This window comes from Leucoraja erinacea, chromosome 8, assembly GCF_028641065.1.
Source record: "Leucoraja erinacea ecotype New England chromosome 8, Leri_hhj_1, whole genome shotgun sequence".
Lineage (NCBI taxonomy): Eukaryota > Metazoa > Chordata > Chondrichthyes > Rajiformes > Rajidae > Leucoraja > Leucoraja erinaceus.
In genome coordinates, this window is record NC_073384.1 from 35,330,992 (window position 1) to 35,354,435 (window position 23,444).

At 45.5% G+C, this 23,444-nt stretch overlaps 1 protein-coding gene across 3 annotated transcripts in view; it reads right to left on the reverse strand.

Annotated features, from left to right (window-relative positions):
• The window catches only part of map3k4 (mitogen-activated protein kinase kinase kinase 4), a 164,508-nt gene that overhangs the window by 127,483 nt on the left and 13,581 nt on the right, over positions 1–23,444 (reverse strand). For 2 of the 3 annotated variants that reach the window (XM_055639428.1, XM_055639431.1), the window contains exon 2: positions 839–1,017. The exons of the other annotated variant lie outside the window; for it this stretch is intronic. In XM_055639428.1, the coding sequence (XP_055495403.1) occupies positions 839–1,017 (179 nt within the window). The remainder of the gene's footprint in view (positions 1–838; positions 1,018–23,444) is intronic. 3 annotated transcript variants of the gene reach the window in all.

Below are 23,444 nucleotides of genomic sequence, written 5' to 3' on the forward strand. Positions count from 1 at the left end.
CGGCCCTTCGAGTCATGGCTGATCATCCAAAATTAGTACCTCATTCCTGCTTTCTCCCCATATCCCTTGATTATGTTAGCCCTAAGAGCTATATCTAACTTTATTTTGAAAACATCCAGTGAATTGGCCTCCGCTGCCTTCTGTGGCAGAGAATTTCACAGATTCACAACTCTCTGGGTGAAAAAGTTTTTCCTCATTTCAGACCTAAATGGCCTATCCCTTATTCTTAAACTGTGACTCCTAGTTCTGAACTTCCCCAACATCGGGAACATTTTTTCCTGCATCTATCCTGTCCAATCCCTTCAAATGTTTATATGTTTATATGTTTATAAGATCGCCTCTCAGTCTTCTAAATTACAGTGAAAAAAAGCCCAGTCGATCCATTCAGAATGCAGGAGGGGGGGGAGAAATAGGTACAAGTCCAAATTGAGTGGATGGACCCTTAGCTGGGGACCAGAAATGGACAGATACCTGGATTGGAAAGACTTAGAGGAAGCTTAAGTGGGGCATGTTGGTCAGCATGAACGATTTGTTCCGAAGGGCCTTTTTCCACTCCATGCTGTACGACTCTAAATAGAGGGAACATAATGCAAGCTTAGGGGTCAGCCATTTTGGACTAATTTTGCACAGAACGGTTTGGGGAAATTTCGAATTCTCTTTCCCAAAGAGCTCTGTATGAGCAACAGTAGATAGTTGCATAACCAGACACATTCAGTGCATATCTTACCACCCCTTACTGCCAACTTCCATCATGATGCAAAACCAATATCATCCTATCAATTCATCCACATTGCTGGATACTATTGGAACCCAAAGTAAAATGATACTATTTACTGACCTTTATTGCCAGGATGACTAACTGCTTTCCCCAAATTATTTCTGTGTTGTTTAGTTGACATGCGTTTCATCTGCCTCTGGGTATTAGGTGGCGATGTTCCATAAAAACCTTCAATCCCCGATTCATCAGAATAGCTTTCTGGTTCAGAATCTTCAGAAACTACATTAGCATCATCTTCCCTAGGGCATGAACAAAAAGAGGCTCAATTTGTTGTTTTGCAAACTATTCATATTAAACAAAAAGAAATGTGTTGCTTTAAGCAACTTCTCTTGTGGTATTAAAAGTACAGAACCAACCAATCAGGCAACCAAACCACAAAATATGCTTGGGTGGAGGACAACTTCAATAAAGAACTTGATTTCACATTTAGCAGTATTTCCTCTGTGACGGGTAAAGTTTGAGTCTACACACAAACTTAGTGTACGTGAAGCACAACATTTGCAGGTGACAATAAACACAGGAGGTGCACACAGAAAACACCTCCAATTGATTAGGAGTTCCTTTTGATGCTGAGAGCTTTACACAAGCAGATTTAAAAAAAATCACTGTTGACTGTACTGCATATAACAATAAACTTATGCACCGATAAAAACTGCACAGAGTTACAGGTAAAATCATGCACTAACCAGTGAATCTGCAAGCAGATGGTGCTCAAATGGCCAAGGGGCAAGCTGCAGCAATTCTCACAAACTATGACATTCTCAAAAAACAGTTCATGATATCAAGTAAGCATAGTATTAGCAACACCTAACTATATGGGGTGGAGTGTGGGAGACAGAAAGGCAATGGATACGTGCAGTCTGCTACACCCGTGTCTCTATAGAATCCAGGGGGGAGGGGGACAGTATGACAGCACAGGCACACAGCAAGTATCGCGTTGCAGCAAGTGAGATCAATGCCCTTGCTGGGAAGTTAACTCATGCTGTGGGAAAGGCATGAAATATGTAGTAGAGGCGAGTAGGTAGCAGGGCATTTCCTGGAGAGAGTCATGCATTTCAACCAATTCTCACGCCCTCATGCTGATGACAGAATTCTCATGCTGTCTTCAGTCCTTGCACAGCTAAGATCCTATAGCGGAGCCATACGATCTTTGGTGCAGTTTGTCTCTTTGCGCCACACGACAGCGATCTGCACGGTCTGGGGAAGCAGGTCGGTCCCGAGCAGCGGATGTCAGCGCCTCTGTGTGCTGGCCGCGAGCACTGTTCTGCCGGCTGCCGCTGCAGCCTCGCTCCCTCCCTCTTGCCCTTCAACTCACATGCAGCGCCAGCGCCGCTAATCCATGCTGCATCGTGTCCGGGAGAGAGAGGGGGAGAGAGGGAGGGAGAAAGAGAGAGAGGGGGAAGGAGAAAAAGGGTTGGAGGCAAAGAGAGACAGGGGAGGGAAGGTAGAAAGGGGATGAAGGGGGGGGGGGGAAGGAAAGAGGAAAGAGGGAGGGGGGGAAGGAAAGGTGTGTGTGTGTGTGTGTGTGGGTGTGTGTCACCCTGTGCATGTGTGTGTGTCTCCCCGTGTGTGTGCGTCTCCCTGTGCGTGTGTGCGTCTCCCTGTGCGTGTGTGTGCCTCCCCGTGTGTGTGTGTGCGCGTGTCTGTGTGCGTGTGTGCGCCTCCCTGTGTGTGTCTCTGTGTGTGCGTCTCCGTGTGTGTGTGTGTGTGTGTGTGTGTGTGTCTGTCTGTCTGTCTCCTTGTGCCTGTGTGTGTGTGTGTGTGTGTGTGTGTGTGTGTCATCCTTTGTGTATGTGTCTCAAATATCAGTATCAAATAAAAGTATCAGAGTGATCTGTGTAGTCAGGGGAAGAGCATCGGTTGACGGTTATGAGTGACGTTGCATTGCTTCTCTTCTCTCTTGGTTGGATGTGCAGCCGCCGACAACATGAAGCAGCCGGAGATAGAACTAACCAGGTGAATCAGTTGTAAAACATGGGGGGACCACAATGAGGCCAAACATCTAGGACAGGGTTCGGCAACCTGCGGCACACGGGCCGAATCCGGCGCGTAACCTGAAAAACCGCGGGGTTTTTTTTCCAATTCGTTTTTGCGGGATCAGGGCAGGCGAGCCGACCTGAGATCTGCAGCCAGTCCCTGGGACGCGAGCTGATTTGGGAACTGCAGCCAGTCCCGGGGCACCCTGAATGCCAACTTGATCATTATGGACAAATTGGGCCAGCCGTGTACATGTTGTGTAACTCTGACTCTATGCAGATCTGAATGGGCTTAGAATGACCATTTAGGCAAAATTGCCCCCACTTTCCCCATTTTGATTCTTGAGATTAATTTCCCTTTGCTCTGTTAACAGCGTTAAAGTGCTTATGAGGTCAAGTCAGGAAAGGGAACATTATTTTTTTTAGTTTGCTTTATTTTGTTAGTTGATTGTTAGTTGACTGCCATAATTTCTGAAATGGTCTTAAAGTAACTTAACTGTTATAAAGCAGTAATAAGTGATTTTTGTCCAAACAATTGGAACTTGCATAAAATGTTTGCATTATTAGCAGGGCTGCCAACTGTCACGCATCGAGCGTGAGACTCACGCATTTCACAAAATTCTCACGCTCTCACGTTGATCACAAATTTTTCACACTCAAAAATCTGCAGGTCCTGGAAATTCAAAATAAAGCAAAAATTGTTTTAGAGGCGAGTAAAAACCATGAGGGGAATATAAGGTGAATACATAGTCTTTTTTCCCCGGGATATGTGATTCCCTCCCCCCCCCCCCCCCCCCCCCCCCCCCGAGCACGGTACGCACCTCCCACCCTCACCTCTGGCGGCTCTATGTCCGTCGGCTGCTTTGTCCACACCCCATGGAGTTTTAACCCCGGCCCGGAGACCGGGTGAGTGAGGGCGTCGGTGCCGCATCCGGAGCCACGGGGATGAATCTCAGGCTAAGGCTCTGCTCCGATGCCTGACCCCGGGTCACTGACCCTCACTTCCCCCGGACCCCAGCTGGACAAGGAGCACCTGGGCCGGCCCGCATTCTCTGGGGAGGGGGGGGGGGGGGAGGGAAACGCTCCACGGGGATCGCCAAGTCTCCACTCACTCCGGATGTTGCCGCTGCTTCTCTGACACACACTCCCACACACACACACTGGCACACGCAAGGTTTAAAGAGATATAGGCCATATGCGGATAAATGGGACTAGTTTAGATGGGGACATCTTGATCTGCATGAACAAGTTGGATTGAAGGGCTGTAAGACTATGACACATTGTAGAAAGGGTGCAATTGCTCTGGAGAGGATCCGGGGTGATTTATGAAGATGCTGGCAGCATGAACTTTCTTCATTTTGAAGAAAGATTTGATAACTGGGATTGTATTCTCTGCAGCAACGGAGGTGAAGGAAAAACTTAGTTAAGGTGAATAATATTAGGACCTGTTTTGCTTAACAAACAGTGTAGGAAGGAATTGCAAATGCTGGTTTAAACTGAAGATGGACATAACTAGAAAAACTCAGCAGGGCAGGCAGCATCTCTGGAGAGAAAGAATGGGTGATGCTTCGGGTCGAGATCTTTAGACTGAAGAGGTTGAAAACCAGCCATAAAATACAATGACTGGAGATGTGTGTTATCCAACTAAGGGCAGAAATCAGAATCATGTGTTCAGCTTTATTGACGTGACACCATAATAAATATATTACAGAAAAAATAGTTTAATGGGGTGGCACGGTGGTGCAGTGGTAGAGTTGTTGCCTTACTACCACATGGGTTTTCTCTGGCTATTCCGGTTTCTCCCATATCCGAAAGAAGTGCTGGTTTGTAGGTTAATTAGCTTCTGTAAATTGTCCCTTGTGTGATGGATGGAACTGGTGTATGATAGATTGCTGGTCGGTGTGGACTTGGCGGGCTGAAGGGCCTTTTTCCATATATACTTTTTCCATATATATCTTAATTTTATTGCACCATATATGATTGAATATGTGGCATTATTTTCGTCTTGTTTCATATTCAAAGGGTCAGGTTGATCGATTTATTTGTGCAGAACAGTGATGGAAGTCCGACTCTTGCCTTGTTTCACTGTGTTTTTCTGTATATATATGCATAACAGCATGAATATAATCTGAATTCCATACATGAATATAGTCATTCATGTGCTGCACCTGTTGACCAGAGCCTGGCTCTATTGTGGAATGTAATTAGGAATGTAATTTAGCCTATCCGTGTTCATACCTAATCCAATATAAAGCATAAATGTTGCATTCAAGTGTAAGTTAAAAGACTCGCTACAGTGTGCACCAGATTGCACAATTTCAAGCTGAAAAGCTCCCTACCGTGGGAGGCGGGACACTCCCCTCCCACACCCTCCCCCCCTCAGTCGCCACGTACCCTTGCAATGTCTCACTCTCACCCACCCAATGTAGGTAGGGAGGAGCCAGAGTACAATTTGCAGCACAATGAAAGTACACACAGCCCACGGTAATGGAAGAAACATTAGAGAATGTCAGAAAGTAAAAGGATATACAATAAAAAGATGATTGAGGCACACCAGAAAGGATGCAATAGGCCAAAGATACAAATGCATCTTCACATGGTAAGTTTCACTTGTGTGCTGCAGATACAACCTCTGACCAAGGCTATGAGGCAATGTTGGAGAAATACCTCTAGGTATTGCTAGGATTCATTACAAGGGTCCAAGAATATAAAAGCAAGGATGTAATGCTGAGGCTTTATAAAGGAACTGGTAGCCACATTTGGAATGTTGTGAGCAATTTTGGACCCTATATCAGAGGAAGGATGTGCTGACTTTGGAGAGGGACCGGAGGAGGTTTATGAGAACGATCGGTTTAACATACGAGGATCGTTTGGTGGCTCTGGGACTGTACTCGCTAGTGTTTAGGATATTCGGGGGGGGGGGGGGTAGGGGGGAAGGGGAGGGGGATTTCATTGAAACCTACAGAATAAAAGACCTAGATAAAGTGGACATGGAAAAGATGTTTCCAGTAAGGGGAGAGTCTAGAACCATAGGGGCATAGCCTCAGAATAAAAGGAACTCTTTAGTAAATAAAAAAGCAAAAACAATCTAAAGTGGAGCGAACAAGATCGCGATTATGCCATATGATAATACTTGTCTAATTTTACATATTTCAATTACATACATTGCCCTCCATAATGTTTAGGCCAAAGACCCATCATTTATTTATTTGCCTCTGTACACCACAATTTGATATTTGTAATAGAAAAAAATCACATGTAGTTAAAGTGCACATTGTCAGAATTTAATAAAGGCCATTTTTATACATTTTGGTTTCACCATGTAGAAATTACATCAGTGTTTATACATAGTTCCCCCATTACAGGGCACCTATGTTCTAGCCATCTCCTATCATCAGTCCTAATCCGCCGGCACGGCCGGCCGCCTTATACATGCGCACAACCACAGCCAGCACCAAAGATCCTATAGCGAGGATCTTTGGCCAGCACATCTTTGGCCGTGGTTGTGCGCATGTGCCACCCTGCACATGCTACTTGCCACTGGTCGGCGTCGACCACTTTCTCCCTCCCTTTGCATTGTGGGAGATATGGCCGCCATTGCTGTCCGGTCACCGCCTCGCCGCGACCGCTGAAAACCAACGCTCTCTGGGGCACATGACAATAATACTCTCTTGACCCTTGACTTGGACTTAAGCAAAAAAGGGTTCTTGGGGAAAAAAAGAGCTACCTTAAATTTAGTTGTGTCTGGTTGGGTAACTATGGTAAGGTGAAGACTATTCCATGCTTTAATTGTGCGGGTGAACTCCATGGAGCAGCTAGCATCTCCGGATAGAAGAAATTGGGTAACTTTTCAGGTAGAGACCCTTCTTTAGATTTCCTCTGGTTTTAGTGTTTTTAGTTTAATTTAAAGATACAGCGTGGAAACAGGCCCTTCGGCCACCGAGTCCACCGATCACCAGTACTATCCCACACATTAGCGACGTAAGTCAAGTGTTTTATTCTCTCACGTCCCAGTTAGAACAATGAAATCCTTTCTTGCAGCAGCTCAACAGAATATGTAAACACAGTACTCTGTAAACAATGTTATAAATGAGAAAACAAAACGGTTCTATATGAATATCAAGATCAAGATTCAATTTAAGATTCAATTTAATTGTCATTTGGACCCCTTGAGGTCCAAACGAAATGCCGTTTCTGCAGCCATACATTACAAACAAATAGACCCAAGACACAACATAATTTACATAAACATCCATCACATCGCTGTGATGGAAGGCCAAAAAAACTTATCTCTCCACTGCACTCTCCCCCCCCCCCCCGATGTGACAGAGTCAAAGTCAAAGCCCCCGGCCGGCGATGGCGATTGTCCCGCGGCCATTAAAGCCACGCCAGGTGGTGCGAGGTCGCACACCGGGTCTTGGTGTTAGAGCACCCGGCGTGCGCTCGCAGAGTCCCGCAGCCATTCCAAGCCGCGCGGGGCGGTGATGTCAGGCCCCGCTCCAGGAGCTCTTCAACCCCGCAACTCGGGCGGGAGAAGTCGCCTTTGCGAGAGCCCTGAAAAGCGGTCTCCCTCCACGGACCCGCGGGCTCCCTGTGCCTCTGTCCGCCAGACCAGCAGTTGCAGCCTCCAAATCTCCGGAGATCGGGCCGCAGCAGCAGCAGCACTCCTCCACCACTCCCCCGCTCTGGACTCGGCCAGCTCCGCGACGGTGAGGTGAGTCGTCGGCACCAGAGTCCCCGGTCTTCTCCTGTTGGAGGCCGCTCCTCGTTGCAGCCCCAACGACAACGGAGACCCGACAAGAAAAGGTCGGGTCTCCCGTGCAGGGAGAGATTTAAAAGTTACCCCCTCCCCCCCCCCCCCCCCCCCCCCCCCCCCCCCCCCACACACACACACACCCCAACAAAAAAATAACAAAACTACATAGAACCATAGACAAAAAATAATAAAAACGCGGAGGGGCTGCAGAGGCCGCTGCTGACGAGTCGCGCCGCCTACCGGATCTATATATAACTATACACACACACGCAGACACAATTTCCCTCCCTGGGATTAATAAAGTTCTATCATATATTATCATGTGTATAGGAAGGAACTGCAGATGCTGGTTTAAACTGAAGATAGACCCAAAAAGCTGGAGTAACTCAACAGGTCAGACAGAATCAGACAGGGAAATGTACTTCCAGTGGCACTGGTGCCAGCAGCCTCCACCTACAGCCCGGTATCTTTTTGTTTTTTTGTTTATTTAGTTATGTAAAAGTGTGTTTTTTTGTGTTTTTTTTGTGTTTTTATGTGGGGGAAGAGGGCACGGTGCGGGGGATACCGTCCTTCAGCCGCTTCCTGGTGAGGACGCGACTATTATTCGAGTCGCGTCCTCCCCCCCCCACAGCGGCCTACCTACCTGGATTGGCGCGGCCTTTCCTGCCGGGATCGACCGGAGCTCCAGCAGCGGCGGGACAGCGCTGGAACATCGCGGGGCTGGTGATGCCTTACCGGGGGTCGCCGTTTGGAGCCCGGAGTGCTGGACCTGCTGCACCAACATCACGGAGCTGCGGTTTGCAGAGCACCCAACGCGGGCGGCGCTGACTAATCAACACGGGGTCCTGTGACTCTGCCCGGCTCGACCTGTGGACTCGGGAGCTGCAGACTCCGGCAGCGGGAGGCGGCTGATCAGGAGGTCCGGGCCGCTGAGGAGGAGGCTGCTCACCGTCGGGGTTCGGCGTCGGCGTTCCACCAGCCCGGCGTGAGGGCCTGAACATCGGGCCACCCGGGGCGGTGACTGTGGGTGCTTGGAAGGCCCCGTCCACGGATGAACACGGAGGGGAGGCTGGCTGGACTATGGTGCCGTCCTCACCTGGGTGCCATTTATGTTATGTTGTGTCGTGGACTTCTGTATTTGTGCTTTTTTTTAAATTTTAATTCAATTTCAATTTTATTTTTAATATGTTTTATTATTTATTAATTATTTATTTTTATAATTTCTTTGTGATTTTTTTTAATGATACTGCCTGTAAGGAAAATTCATTTCGTTGTCTCAAATTGAGACAATGACAATAAATTGAATACAATACAATACAATACAAAATATTACCTTTTGGGTTGGGTCTGAAAAAAGGTTCCTGCACACCTTCGGAATGTGGAAGGAGCACCCAGAGAAAACCCATACGATCAAAGGGAAAAGGAGCAAACTCCATATAGACAGCGCCCATATTCAGGATCAATTCCGGGTCTCTGGCAATTTTAGGCAGCAACCTTATGGCCAATGTACTGCCTCATAGTCTTGAACTGAACTAAAACATACAGTAGCTATAAAGGAGGACATAGCGTCACTTAGAGATTTAAAACTGAAAATGGATATTTTCATTTTTTTAGTAACCAAAAGTTATCAACGTATAATTTTTTGCGTGTTGGAAAACAAAATATAGTGGCACAGCTGGTGGACTTGCTGCCTCACACGCCAGAGATCTGTATTCGATCCTGTCCTCAGGTTGTGTCGAATTTGCACATTCTCCCTACAAGCATGGGGGTTTCCTCCCACATCCCAAAGACGCATTGGCTTTGTAGGTTAACTTGTCTCTGTAAAATTGCCCCTAATGTGTAGGGAGTGGGTGAGGAAAGTGGGATAACAGAACATGTGTGAATGGGAAGACAAAAATGCTGGAGAAACTCGGCGGATGAGGCAGCATTATGGAGCGAAGGAAATAGGCGACGTTTCGGGTCGAGACCTTTCTTCAGACTGATGTGACAGTGCGGGGGGGGGGGGGGGGGGGTGGGAAGAAGAAAGAAAGAGGCGGAGACAGTGGGCTGAGGGAGAGCTGGGAAGCGAAGGAGAAAGCAGGGACGACCTGAAATTGGAGGTCAATTTTCATACAGCTGGGGTATAAACTGCCCAAGCAAAATTTGAGGCTGCTCCTCCAATTTACGGTGGGTCTCACTCTGGCCATGGAGGAGACCCAGGACAGAAAGGTCGGATTTAGAATGGGAGGGGGAGTTGAAGTGCTGAGCCACCGGGAGATCAGGCTGGTTATTGCGAACTGAGTGTAGGTGTGTGCAAAGCGATCGCCAAGCCACGCTTGGTCTCACCGAGGTTGATCATACACTGAATAATCCAACCAGAATTTTGTTTGGAAGTGGAAAGAAATAATAGAAATTGCATTCATTGCAACGTGTAAAAAGAGATGAGATACTGTATTGTAATTTTGCTGCATGTCATTGTGGTATATATCAATTGTTCAAGTGTTCAAGTGAGTTTAGTGTCATGTGTCCCTGATAAGACAATGAAATTCTTGCTTTGCTTCAGCACAATAGAACATAATAGGCATTGACTACAACACAGATCAGTGCATCTTGTTCACCAACCATGTCTTGATTGATGAACATGTTTATTTTGTGACTTTATTTGAAGCAGAAATAATATGTGAATGCTTCATTGACCATAATTCTGACTGGTAACTACGCATTTCATCCAAGCACATTATCACACGTGTCATGCAAGCCGTCTTAAGTGGCCACCTAAACTGTCATTTGGCAACCTAAAAAGCTGCCTAGGTTGCCCGGCTGGCAACAGGGAAGAAAAGTTAAGCGAGAGCCCTGGTTTAATCTATGCTGGCGACCTCTCTATAACAGCACAAGGTACACAGTTCCAAGATGTTGAGACAACGCTGACAGAGGCACTCACTGGTTTATCTTCATACTATGAGGAAAACCAGCTGCGTGCCAACCCATCGAAAACACAGGTCTGCGCATTCCACCTGAGAAACCAAGATGCTAACCATCAACTACACGTCACATGGTCTAGACTCCCACTAACACATTGCCCAAACCCAGTCTACCTTGGAGTCACTCTCGATTGCTGCTTAACATTCAAGGCACTTGCGGAAAAAACTAAAGCAAAGGTGGGCACCCGCAACAACATATTGAACAAACTCACCACCACCAAATGGGGTGCCAACCCAACAATAGTACGTACTACAGCCTTAGCACTCTACTTCTCTGCTGCAGAATACGCCTGCCCTGCTTGGGAGAGATCTACACATGCAAAGAAGATAGACATCCTTGAATGCCAGCTGCCGTAGCATTACTGGTTGCCTCCAATCTACGGACATAAGCAACGTCTACCTATTGGCTGGCATCGCTCCCCCAGACATCAGGAGAGCTGTTGCAAGTAGGACAAGAGTGTCTGAAACAACTGACAGACGATAGACACCCATTACACAGCCTAGGCGGTTAAAATCCCGTAAGAGCTTCCGAACCAGCGTCACCACCAACTGAAGCTCGCCTCCAGATGTGGAAGAACAGACAAGCCACTGTCCCTATTTCCACCAAGATGGGCATACCAGCAGCAGAGCGCTTACCACCAGGTGCTGATGAACACTGGCTAAACTAGAGACGTCTCAACCAATTGTGAACCAGGGTAGGGCGGTCAAGTGTGACAATGCACAAATGGGGCTACATTGAAGTTACAACCTGTGACTGTGGCACAGACCCAGACAATGCAACACCTACTGCAATGCCCATTGCTGGATAATCCATGTACTACTGCAGACCTTGCACTTAACACTCCAATAGCGCAACAATGTGTACAGCAGTGGCGAGCCACCATATAGCATAAGGACACGGAAGAAGAAGCAAGGATCTTCTTTTGCATTGGAACACGTTTGTGACAAAGGCCAGACCATGTACTTTCTTCATACCTTGCTGTAGCCACTTTTACTTTCTACATCTCATGGGCCAATTCTCCAAGACCACACAGTGCACCAACATTTTAGTTCAATATTCTATTTTTGTATGCTTCCTTCCAAAGTGCATTAACATCTGCCCAAATAAAACATTATAGTTCAAAGTAAAGTGTAACTTTGGCCTTGTTCACAATGTTTATGTTGGAACATTGAAAAAGAGCAATTTTCATTTACTGCTTTGAAAGGTTCTTGCACAAAGCATGAGGTTAATTATCTCAACATTACATCACTCCGTGATTCAAGCCTTCATCATTTTGGACAAATACAAGTCAGAAATCTTCAACAACCACATAAAAGGGGCATTTTAAATAACGCAGCGAAATATAACAGTTGCCGGAGAAGAACGTTCACTTCAAGACCGAGAAAAAAGTTTTGATTCTGCCAGCATTTAAGCACTTAACTAGGCATAAGTTCAAGACCCCCAAGCACGTGCAACACAGAACAGGCCCTCCAGCCCACATGTCTGTGCCCAACATCACTTATCTACCTCCACATAACCCATATCCTTCCATTCCCTGCATATCTATATGCCTATGCAAGTCTTTTAAATGCCACTAACGTATCTGCTTCACCCAATACTCCCAGCAGCGTGTTCCACGCACTCACCACCCACTAATGTTAAAAAAAGAGATGCAGACTTTCACTCTAGCTAAGGGACAGCCCAGATATGCCTGCACCGCATGGATGGAATCCATGTGGAGTTCAATGGAGCAGCACAGATTTACTAGTTTTCCACTGAGAAATGTACTCAGTACCTGTGCCAAGAAAGAGCCAGGGAAGAAAATCCATGGCCACCAAAATCTAGATCTCATTTAACTCAGTTACTTTAAATGGATTTTATTATTGTGTGAACTTAAAAATTTATTAGAATTTTTAGAATTAGATTCCTTTATTGTCATTCAGACCTTTCAGTCTGAACGAAATTATGTTGCCTGCAGTCATACACAGAATCAATAATAACAAAACATACAATAAACACAAATTAAACATCCACCACAGCGAGTTCACTAAGCACATCCTCACTGTGATGGAGGCAAAGTCTTAGTCTCCGTCTCTTCCCTCCTTGTTCTCCCTCTGCGCTGAGGCGATTGATCCAGGCCGAAGATGCCGTCCTCCAGTCCAGTGGACCTCCGTGGTGATGTCGCCGCCGCCGAAAGCCGGAACGCCTTAACAGTAGTTTTCAAATAATATTTAAGAAATGGCGTCCAGGCATGTTTTAAAAGTTGGAGAATGTCAGAGACGCAAATATTTGCTGGTATTGTGTAGGCAAAGCCAAGCTGTTGTGTTACGTTGTGATGAGAGGGGCCCCATCACTGTAGAGTGCTTCGATTAGCAGGGAGACAGTTTCTCAACCGAGCCATCGTCAACCACAAGGGACTGCCTGAGGGGAGGTTATGTTTTATGAAATATTAGCTGAAAGGGTAGGGTAACTGCAAAAGATTTTCATCTTTGTTCGTTGCATTTTTCTAACGAGTCATCGAGTTCAAAGATAGTTGTATTGACGACCAAAAAAAAATGTATTGACTTGTAAAAAACAGAAATTAGTTATAAAGAACTGTTATTCTTAAACTGGATGTTCCCACTCCCCCAGGTCAATTTCTGGATATGTATTAAACTACTAAGACTTGGATCTTTTGTGCCTGTATGTAGAATTTTTAAACTTGGTGACGACAAAAAAAGCTACAAATGTGGAAATAGACTGGTGCACATGATGTCAATTTTCATAGCACGAATGCGGTGAGGCAACATAAACAAAACAGAGCAAAATTATAGGAAGTGCAGGAACAGGGTGTCCTCTGTGCACACATACTGATGTCTTGAAGTTGGCTGTCTAAATTGATCAGGATATGAAAGAGCTGCATTGAAAACTTAAGATTTAAAAAAATATAACACAGAACAGTCAGCACAGTAACAGGCCCTTCGGCTCACAATGTCTTTGCAAATATGATACCAAGTTAAACATATCTGCTCTGCCTGCAAATGATGCATACTCCTCCATTTCCTGCATATCCACGCACCTATCCAAAAGCTGATAAGATTGCAGAGAAGCTTCACCAGGATATTCCAAGATTCCAGGTCTTGAGTTACAAGGACCAGTTGGGACGTTTTTCCTCCTGGAGCATACTCAGCTGAGGGATGACCTTACACGTATACAATTTTTTTTTTTTAAATCACATGATATGGTGAAGAGTCCCAATATATTTCACAGGGTAAAGGAGTCCAGAACTAGGGGGTTTATGGTCAAGTTGAGAGGGAAATTATTCAAAAGGAGACCAAGATTAATTGGCCTTTAACAATCTGATCCAAAGAGCTTACTATTTTTTAAAGAGAAAATTACTTAAAGCCAAAAGATCATAGGCTACAATGCAATAACATCAACATTTAACAGTTCCCATGGTTACTCAAACCGGTGCACATGCTGTAAGTGCAGCATACAATTTAATTATCCCTGTTGCAGGGATTTATTTTAATGCATCAATATGTACTCAATTGCCAGATGCCTCCACGTTGCCTGACTGAACATTTTCAAGGAATGAGGAAATATGTATCACCTACAAAATCCAGTGCAGCAGAGAGAGATCACAGCATTAGTTCTCAGCTATAATTTGGATCAACAATTGTAAAGATAGAGTCAAGGATATTTTATTGTCATTTGTACAGCAATAAAATTATTACGCAGCGCAACAGGTTTGTAAACGGCACTTAAGACAATATAACAAAAAAGTTCAATAAATTTAAAAAACAATATAGTGCAAAACAAAACAAAGTCCAAAGTCCCAAGTGCAACCAAGGCAGTTCGAAATTTAGCTGGAGTTCATAGTGTTCAACATCCTGATGGATGCTGGAAAGAAGCTGTTCCTGAATCTGGACATTAGTTTTCAGACTCCTATAACTTCTTCCCAATGGCAAGAGTGAAATAAGAGCAAGGCCAGGGTGGAGTGTGTCCTCAATGATATTGACTGTCTCTTTGAGGCAGCACTCTTCAATGTCACTATCATTTTTTTGTCAACCAGCATTTGCAGTTCCTTGTGTCCAAACCATTTTTGAATATATCTGAAGAAAGGGTTCGGCCCGAAACGTTGCCTATTTCCTTCGCTCCATAGATGCTACCTCACACGCTCAGTTTCTCCAGCATTTTTGTCTACCTTCGATTTTCCAGCTTCTGCAGTTCCTTCTTGAATGTCCAAATTATTTTGACAGACCAAGAGTTTGATTTATAGAGCACATCAAAAATAGAAAATATCCCAAGACATTACATATCCAAAATGCATAAAATGGACATGAGGAGTTGGTATCAAGATCAAGCAGCAAACACTAGGCAAAACCTGGGTGTATAGGGTCCCTCTGCCTCATTCCCACCCACAAGATGGAATTCCTGACCAAGTTACTAGAAAGTTTCAAGGAGTAAATATGGTTCAGAATCCAAATATGTCCAGACATCTTCCAGATTTGTCCGCAATTACTGCTAAAGCTCCATAAATTCCAGATAAACGGCCCCTTTAGAAATGTTTTACTGCTAAAAGGTCAGAAGATTATATTTTGGAAATACTAGACTAAGTGGGACCCATTGGGTCCCAGTCACCACAGGGGATGTGAGATGTGGGGGGGGGAGGGTTTGCCAGGGAGAGGGGTGTGTGTGTGGGCTGGGGGTGTGTGGTTGGTGGGTGTGTGTGTGGGCGGGAGTGTGGCGTTGTGGGGGGGCACGCGTTGCCGGGGTGTGTAGGGCGGGGTGGGGGGGGGGGGGGAGGGAGGGGTGTGTGGGTAGGGAGGGGATGTGTGTGGGCGGGTGTGGGGGGAGGGGGTGTGTGTGGAAGGGACAGGTGTGTGGTAGGTAGGAGGGGGGTGTGTGGTAGGGAGGGGTGTGGGGAAGAGGGGAAGAGAGCTTGGAGAAAGATGGGGAAGAGCCATTGAGGGGGATCAGAGGGGAAGGGGCTGGGGGTGCGATGGGGACTCAGTGCGGGCACTGGTCGTTGGTCGTTTTTCTCCGCCGGGATCAGAGTCTCCGCTTTCTGTTTGGCGACATCGACACCATCTTCGACTCCGTGTTGGTTGGATTGGGTGGGGTTGGGTCGGACCATTTCCGGTCCCCACCGCCAAACATTATGTCCTGTTGGAGACCTCCGCCGGCCAACCAGAGCCTCCCGCAGTTGCAGTAAAGACTCGATGGCGCAGGAAGGGGCATGCTGTCCCGTGGAGTGACAGTAGAAGGGACCAATCCGCGCGGCGCTGAATGGCAGGAGGCAATCGATCTGCGCATGTGTGATTTTTTTAAAATGTACAACTCGATAACTCTTACCAGCTTCCATCGATCGGAACGAAACTTGGTGCAATCGCATAACAGGGGAACGGTGGTGCTGGAGAAAAATCGTAACGCTATCGGGTACCGTTTTTGCACAAATAGAATGACCGCAGTTATGTATAGATTTCATAAACCTATATGCTACTGAGAAATTTAAGATAAGAACAAAAGAAAATGGATGTAATGCAAAGATTAAAGGTAAATCTGAGAATTGCAAAACATAAGTCAAAAGATAACTAAAAGAGGTATGATTTGTGCAAGTCAGCAAGAGACAAAAGTATGCATTTCCAAGATACAACATATTATCAATGATATGCCTTAGGTCACTGGGAGACAAGATTAGTGTTGAGAATTGAGGTTGGTTAGTTCGTTAGTTAGTGGTTGGGAATAAAAAGAACAAAGTTTCAACAAATATTTAAATTCTGCTAAACACATGCCTATTGCAGTGCATATTCCAGAGGCAATATGGGGAGGGGAACAAGACTCAATCACCAAGGAAAATTTACAATGCAGAACAATGGAATTAATGCCTGACAATTGAAATGAACTTGAACAGCTTCGTCCCTTCTGTTACCCAACTTCTGAACGGTCCCTCTATAATCTAAGGTATAGTCCCAATTTTCCATCCTGCCTCATTGGGGATATCCCGGAAACTGTTTCGTTACAATGCTGAGAAATATATTCTCCATCATGTACCTTTTTCTTCACTCCCCCTATTGCACTGATTGTGTATAATTTCTAGTATTATCTGATCCGAGTAAGAGTAAACGGGTCCTTTTCACAATGGCAGGCAGTGACTAGTGGGGTACTGCAAGGCTCAGTGCTGGGACCCCAGCTATTTACAATATATATTAATGATCTGGATGAGGGAATTGAAGGCAATATCTCCAAGTTTGCGGATGACACTAAGCTGGGGGGCAGTGTTAGCTGTGAGGAGGATGCTGGGAGACTGCAAGGTGACTTGGATAGGCTGGGTGAGTGGGCAAATGTTTGGCAGATGCAGTATAATGTGGATAAATGTGAGGTTATCCATTTTGGTGGCAAAAACGGGAAAGCAGACTATTATCTAAATGGTGGCCGATTGGGAAAGGGGGAGATGCAGCGAGACCTGGGTGTCATGGTACACCAGTCATTGAAGGTAGGCATGCAGGTGCAGCAGGCAGTAAAGGAAGCGAATGGTATGTTAGCTTTCATTGCAAAAGGATTTGAGTATAGGAGCAGGGAGGTTCTACTGCAGTTGTACAGGGTCTTGGTGAGACCACACCTGGAGTATTGCGTACAGTTTTGGTCTCCAAATCTGAGGAAGGACATTATTGCCATAGAGGGAGTGCAGAGACGGTTCACCAGACTGATTCCTGGGATGTCAGGACTGTCTTATGAAGAAAGACTGGATAGACTTGGTTTATACTCTCTAGAATTTAGGAGATTGAGAGGGGATCTTATAGAAACTTACAAAATTCTTTAGGGGTTGGACAGGCTAGATGCAGGAAGATTGTTCCCGATGTTGGGGAAGTCCAGGACAAGGGGTCACAGCTTAAGTATAAGGGGGAAATCCTTTAAAACCGAGATAAGAACTTTTTTCACACAGAGAGTGGTGAATCTCTGGAACTCTCTGCCACAGAGGGTAGTTGAGGCCAGTTCAATGGCTATATTTAAGAGGGAGTTAGATGTGGCCCTTGTGGCTAAGGGGATCAGGGGGTATGGAGGGAAGGCAGGTACGGGATACTGAGTTGGATGATCAGCCATGATCATATTGAATGGCGGTGCAGGCTCGAAGGGCCGAATGGCCTACTCCGGCACCTAATTTCTATGTTTCTATGTTTCTGATACCATGCAAAACAGCTTGTCACTTTACTTCGGTATGTGACAATAACAAACCAAAACCAACTATCTGGATCCTTGTGTCTTGTGATTGTCTTGCTATAGTGAATGCATCAATCTTCTAAAATCCCCCCTTTATGGGTGTCAAAATGAGATATAGCACAGAAACAGGCTATTCGACCCACCATGTCCACACTAACTCTAAAGCACTGATTTTTATACATGTCTAACCCTAGCCACCATTCACCTATGCATTCAGGGCATTTTACTGCAGCCAATTAGCCAACCAAACCTCACATTTCTCCGATGTGGGAGGAAACCCAAGCAACCAGAAGAAACCCATGTGGTCACAAAAAAAAGGTCAAAATTCCACATTGACAGCACAAGAGGTCAGAATTGAACATGGGTCACTGGGGCCGAGAAGTAGCAGCTCTACTCATGGAGCCATTGTGCCCGAAACCTTTCTGGAAAGGTTCCACTTTTTCAGAAAAATGCAAATCTAATCCCTTATCCAATAAAGGATGAGGACTGAAGTCAACCTGTCATATGTCATCAGAAATAGGTGATATTTACCCCGCAGTTATAACTAGACAAAAATCTTAGTTAAAGCAGAATCAAAAATTGTGCTTGATATATTTAGCAGTTTGTAGAGAATGCAAAACCAGGCTGAGTAAAGGGAAACCTATATATTGTATTTACAGACGTAATCAGTAGGTTTACTACACAAAACAAGAGCCAAGTAATAATAGCTTACAAGATTGGCTAGCTAACAGAAGAGTGTTTGTATAAATGGATCATTTTCAGTGGTAAACTGTAACATGTGGGGTTCCACAGAATCAGTGCCAGGCATATGAATATTTACCTAAATTGCTTAGGTTAAAGGACCAAATTAATTGTTGCCAAATTTTCTAATGATGTTAAGGTAGGCTGGAAAGCAACTGACAAGGAAGAAAGCAGGCTGTGGTGGAATATAGGTAGGTGAGGCTAGTGGCCAAACGTTTAGCAGGTGATATGTATGTTTATTCACTTCGGCAAGGGAGAAAAGCCGATTTAAATAGAGAGATTTCAGAATGTTGCTGTTCAGACGGATGGCAGTATTCTCATACAGTACATGCAGCATACCTAGCTTGCAGGTGCAGCCGGTAATTAGACCGGCATATGGAATGCTGTCCTTTATTACAAAGGGGACAGAGTACAAAGTTTAAATGTCTTATTACAAATGTAAAGGGGATTGACAAGAGCATACTTCGAACATTTTTGAAACTTTATTCAAGGAAGGATATATTACCATTGGTGGCAGTTCACAGAATGTACAAGGTTCATGGGAGCAAAGGAAGGTCAAACTGATGATGACCTTTTGAAACAAAAATATTCCTGGAGGGATGTCTCCAACTCAAGAGACAACCTAGAACCAGGGGCACAGTTTCAGAATAAAAGATCAAGAATTTACAATAGAGATTAGAGGTTTCTTCCCTGAACAGGTCGTGGCATTCTACACTCAGGGGTGTGGCGGCAGAAACATTCAACATATTCAAAAGAACATATTTTTGATTACTGAACTCAAGGTCTTTGAAGAACAGATAAGCAAGATCAGCTGCCTTGACATTTTTTAGGCTTGAAGGGACAAATGGCCTCCTCCTGCACCTCTTTTCTATGCTTCTATATTAAATCATGGCTGGTCTATCTCTCCCTGCTAACCCCATTCTCCTGCCTTCTCCCCAGAACCTCTGATACCTGTTCTCCCCATAACCTCCCCATACCTGTTCTCCCCATAACCCCAACAACGTACCTCAGTGACTGCCAATCACCACCCCCCCACCCCCCGGACACTTATTATTATTTATTCAAATCGTTTGCTATGTCGCTCTTCAAGGGAGATGCTAAATGCATTTCGTTGTCTCTGTACTGTACACTGACAATGACAATTAAAATTGAATCTGAATCTGAATCTGAATCTCTGATACTTTGCTCTTCCTGGCTGCTCCTCTCCAGTTTGGTACCACATGCTCTTGGCAAAAGTATATTCTTCCACTAACCCACTCCTGTGGCTCTCTCCAGTGTGAGAAACTAAATGCATCACTCACTCACATGGTTTCCACATTTTGGCTTTCAATCAAAAAATGTAAGCAAAAGTATGTCTAAGGAACTATTTTTAATATCATAGCCATGATTTCCCACACTGAAACTGCGCTTACCTCAATCCATCCATATGCCAAAATAGAGATCAAATAATGCCAGCAGGCAGCGCAAATCTTCATGCGCAGCAAGATTTGCTAGAACCTTTTATTTGCGCAATACTGGCCTGCAGAGAGTTGTAAAATGTTTGAATGCTCGGCCAAAGTAGGAACAGATGGCATTAATGCATAACAGAAGATTGTTGGGAAAACCTACTGCGATAACTTGAGGTGATTCAAAGTGCAATTAAATGCCATTTTGCATAAACTAGAAATTAAAACATGTCCACTGTACATGACAATAAAGTAGACTGTTAAGCTTCTGCTGTCGGCACGCATTACAAACACTTGGTTGGCTGAAGAGGTACAGAAAAGGAAAGCTTTATCACGTGACCCACGCCTGTGCTGTGACTGACTCTTTAATTTCCTATAGCGGTGATGCATCCTAGTTGTTGGCTGCTTGGTCCAAACCTCGGCTAGAGCAGCATCGCTTGTGGCTGAAGAGACCAATGCGGCAGTGACAGTCTCTGTCGCAAAGGTCACATTTGTGTGTGGTCTCTGGTTTGTTGAAGTTGCTGCGCTCCTCTCTGCGTGCCCGCTTGTCTGCCGCTGCGTTCAACAGTTTCTCTTCTGCCGTTTTGAGATGTTGGTTCACGGTACCTCTCCACCTCGTGCGGTCAGCTGCAAGGCTCTCCAAGGACTCCACATCGATGTCGAGCACCTTCATACCTCTCTTGCAGACATCCTTGTTAAGGGCCTGTCCGACTGTATGAGGTAATTTAAGAGTTCTCCCGAGTTTCCCCTGATTCGAACTCGGAGATTACGGTAACAGCCGCTCGTAGGCACTCGGGGCTCTCGTGGACATTTTTCAACATGTTAAAAAAACTTCACGAGCTTACCGTGTTTCCCCGAGTACTTGCTATTAGTGTTACGGGCCGCTAAGAGATGTCCCAAGCTCGGACGTACTTGCTACGTACTTATCACGAATTTGATTTATTTTTTAAACTCGGGAGAGCTCTTGGGTAAACTCGTATAGTGGGACAGGTCCTTAACGTAGCCGGGGGCGGCCGATGGTTCTCCTCCCAGATGTCAGCTCTCCATAGGGGATGTCCTTTGGAATACGGCCATCCTCCATGCGGTGGACATGGCCCAGCCACCGTGGTCTGCGCTGCCCAAGTAGAGTGTCCATACTGGGAAGGCCAGCTCGAGACAGGATCTCAGCGTTGGACACTCTGTCTTGCCAGGATATGCCTAGGATACGGCAGATGCTTCTCAGGTGGAAAGTGTTGAGTCTTCTCTCCTTCCTGGCACATGTAGTCCATATCTCACTGCCGTACAGCAGCGTGCTGTTGACACAGGCATTGTAGACTGCTATCTTTGTCTTCACCGTCAGCTTTGGGTTGGTCCACACTCAAGTTGTTAGGCGAGCGAGAGTTGTAGCTGCCTTCCCGATCCTCTTATCGATCTCTGTGTCCAAGGAGAGGTTGTCGGTGATGGTGGAGCCGAGATACGTGAACTGATGGACGGCATCAAGTTCGTAGTCATTGATGGTGATGACAAGCGGTGTCTCTGTATCCTGCACCAGGACATTCGTCTTCTTTAGGCTGATGGTCAGCCCGAAGTCCTTGCAGGCCCCGATAGAAGCAGTCCATCAGTGACTGTAGTTCCTGCTGGGTGTGGGACACAACTGCAGTGTCATCGGCAAACAACATGTCTCTGATGAGAGCTTCACGTACTTTTGTCTTTGCTCTGATGCGGGTGAGGTCGAAGAGCCTGCCATCTGATCTAGTAAGCAGGTAGAAACATAGAAACATAGAAAATAGGTGCAGGAGTAGGCCATTCGGCCCTTCGAGCCTGCACCGCCATTCAATATGATCATGGCTGATCATCCAACTCAGTATCCTGTACCTGCCTTCTCTCCATACCCCCTGATCCCTTTAGCCACAAGGGCCACATCTAACTTCCTCTTAAATATAGCCAATGAACTGGCCTCAACTACCTTCTGTGGCAGATAATTCCAGAGATTCACCACTCTGTGTGAAAAATGTTTTCCTCATCTCGGTCCTAAAAGATGAATTAAAAATAGACTTTAGGAAGAATTAAACGGACATGGTACCATTGACTATCAGAGGGGACTGTGTGGAGAGGGTGGCGGATTTCCGCTTCCTGGGAATCCATATTGAGGAGGCCCTGACGTGGAGCGTGAACACCACTGCGCTGCTGAAAAAGGTCCAGCAGAGACTGCACTTCCTGAGGGTGCTCAGGAAGAATAACATCACTCAGAGACTGCTGCTGTCCTTTTATCGGTGCTCCATTGAGAGCATACTAACATACTGTGTATGCGTGTGGTACACCAGCTGCACAGCGGCTCAGAGGAAAGCGCTCCAGAGGGCCATTGACAACGCCCAGAGGATTGTCGGCTGCCCTCTCCTTACCTTGGAGGACTTACACAGTTCCCACTGCACCAAAAAATCCCAGAGTATCATAAAGGACATTTCCCACCCCGGACACTCCCTGATTGAACTGTTGCCGTCAGGCAGACGGTACAGATCTACAAGGACAAGGACGAACAGACTAAAAAACAGTTTTTACCCCACTGCTATAAAAGCACTAAATGTAGCCGCCAAGGAACGCAGGGGCGAGACATACTAAGGGACTGTGGTACACTGTGAAATCGACAGAAGGATGGAGGGTTGGGTGTTTATGCGTGCTATTTTCGTGATATTTATTTCAGTTGTTCATCATTTAATATTTTACCTTGTATGTATCGTTAGCTTTTAGAAATGTTTGAATGGTGCACTGACTGGCTGACATTTTAAAATTTCGTTGTACATGGTTCATGTTACAATGACAATAAAGAAACTATTCTATTCTATTCTATTCTATCCCCCTTATCCTTAAACTGTGACCCCATGTTCTGGACTTCCCCAACATCGGGAACAATCTTCCTGCATCTAGCCTGTCCAAACCCTTAAGAATTTTGTAAGTTTCTAGAATCCTCAATCTTCTAAAAAAAAAATTAAAAAAAAAAGGTAGATCCCCTTCTGTTGCAATGCTGAAGGCATGTTTCAGGAGCAGAGCAAAGAAAATCCCAAAGAGTGTGGGACCGAGGACGCAGCCTTGTACGACGCCACTGCGGATGTCGAAGAGTTCAGAGAAGCTGCCATTGAACTGCACTGTCCCCTTCGTGTTGATGTGGAAGGAGACTATCTGAAAATCATATACCCAAGACTACCAATCTTTGTTGCCAGACATACTAGGCGAATGTATGAATAGAAACTCGGAGTCAAACAAGTGCCAAATCATACCAAACATCAGATAATGCAAAAGATGAAACAGTGTGCAGAATAGAGATATAGCTACAGTGAAAGTGAAGATTAAAAGTGCAAGGGCCTTGCTGGCCTTCAGCACTTTGTAAACCAGCAACTATAGTCCCTTGCATCTACTTCAAGGTGGTTGTATCTCTTGACCGACGGGAAAGGAGAGAAGAGAGAATGACCATAGCGTGACTGGTCCTAGATTATGCTGACGTCTTTTCCAAGGCGGCACAAAGTAATGGGAGATGGACTGCGTGATGAACTGCGCTGCGTTCACAACTTTCTGCAATTTAGTCTTGGGCAGAGCAGTTGCCAATTGTAGTTTGAAGAGGGAAGTTTGAA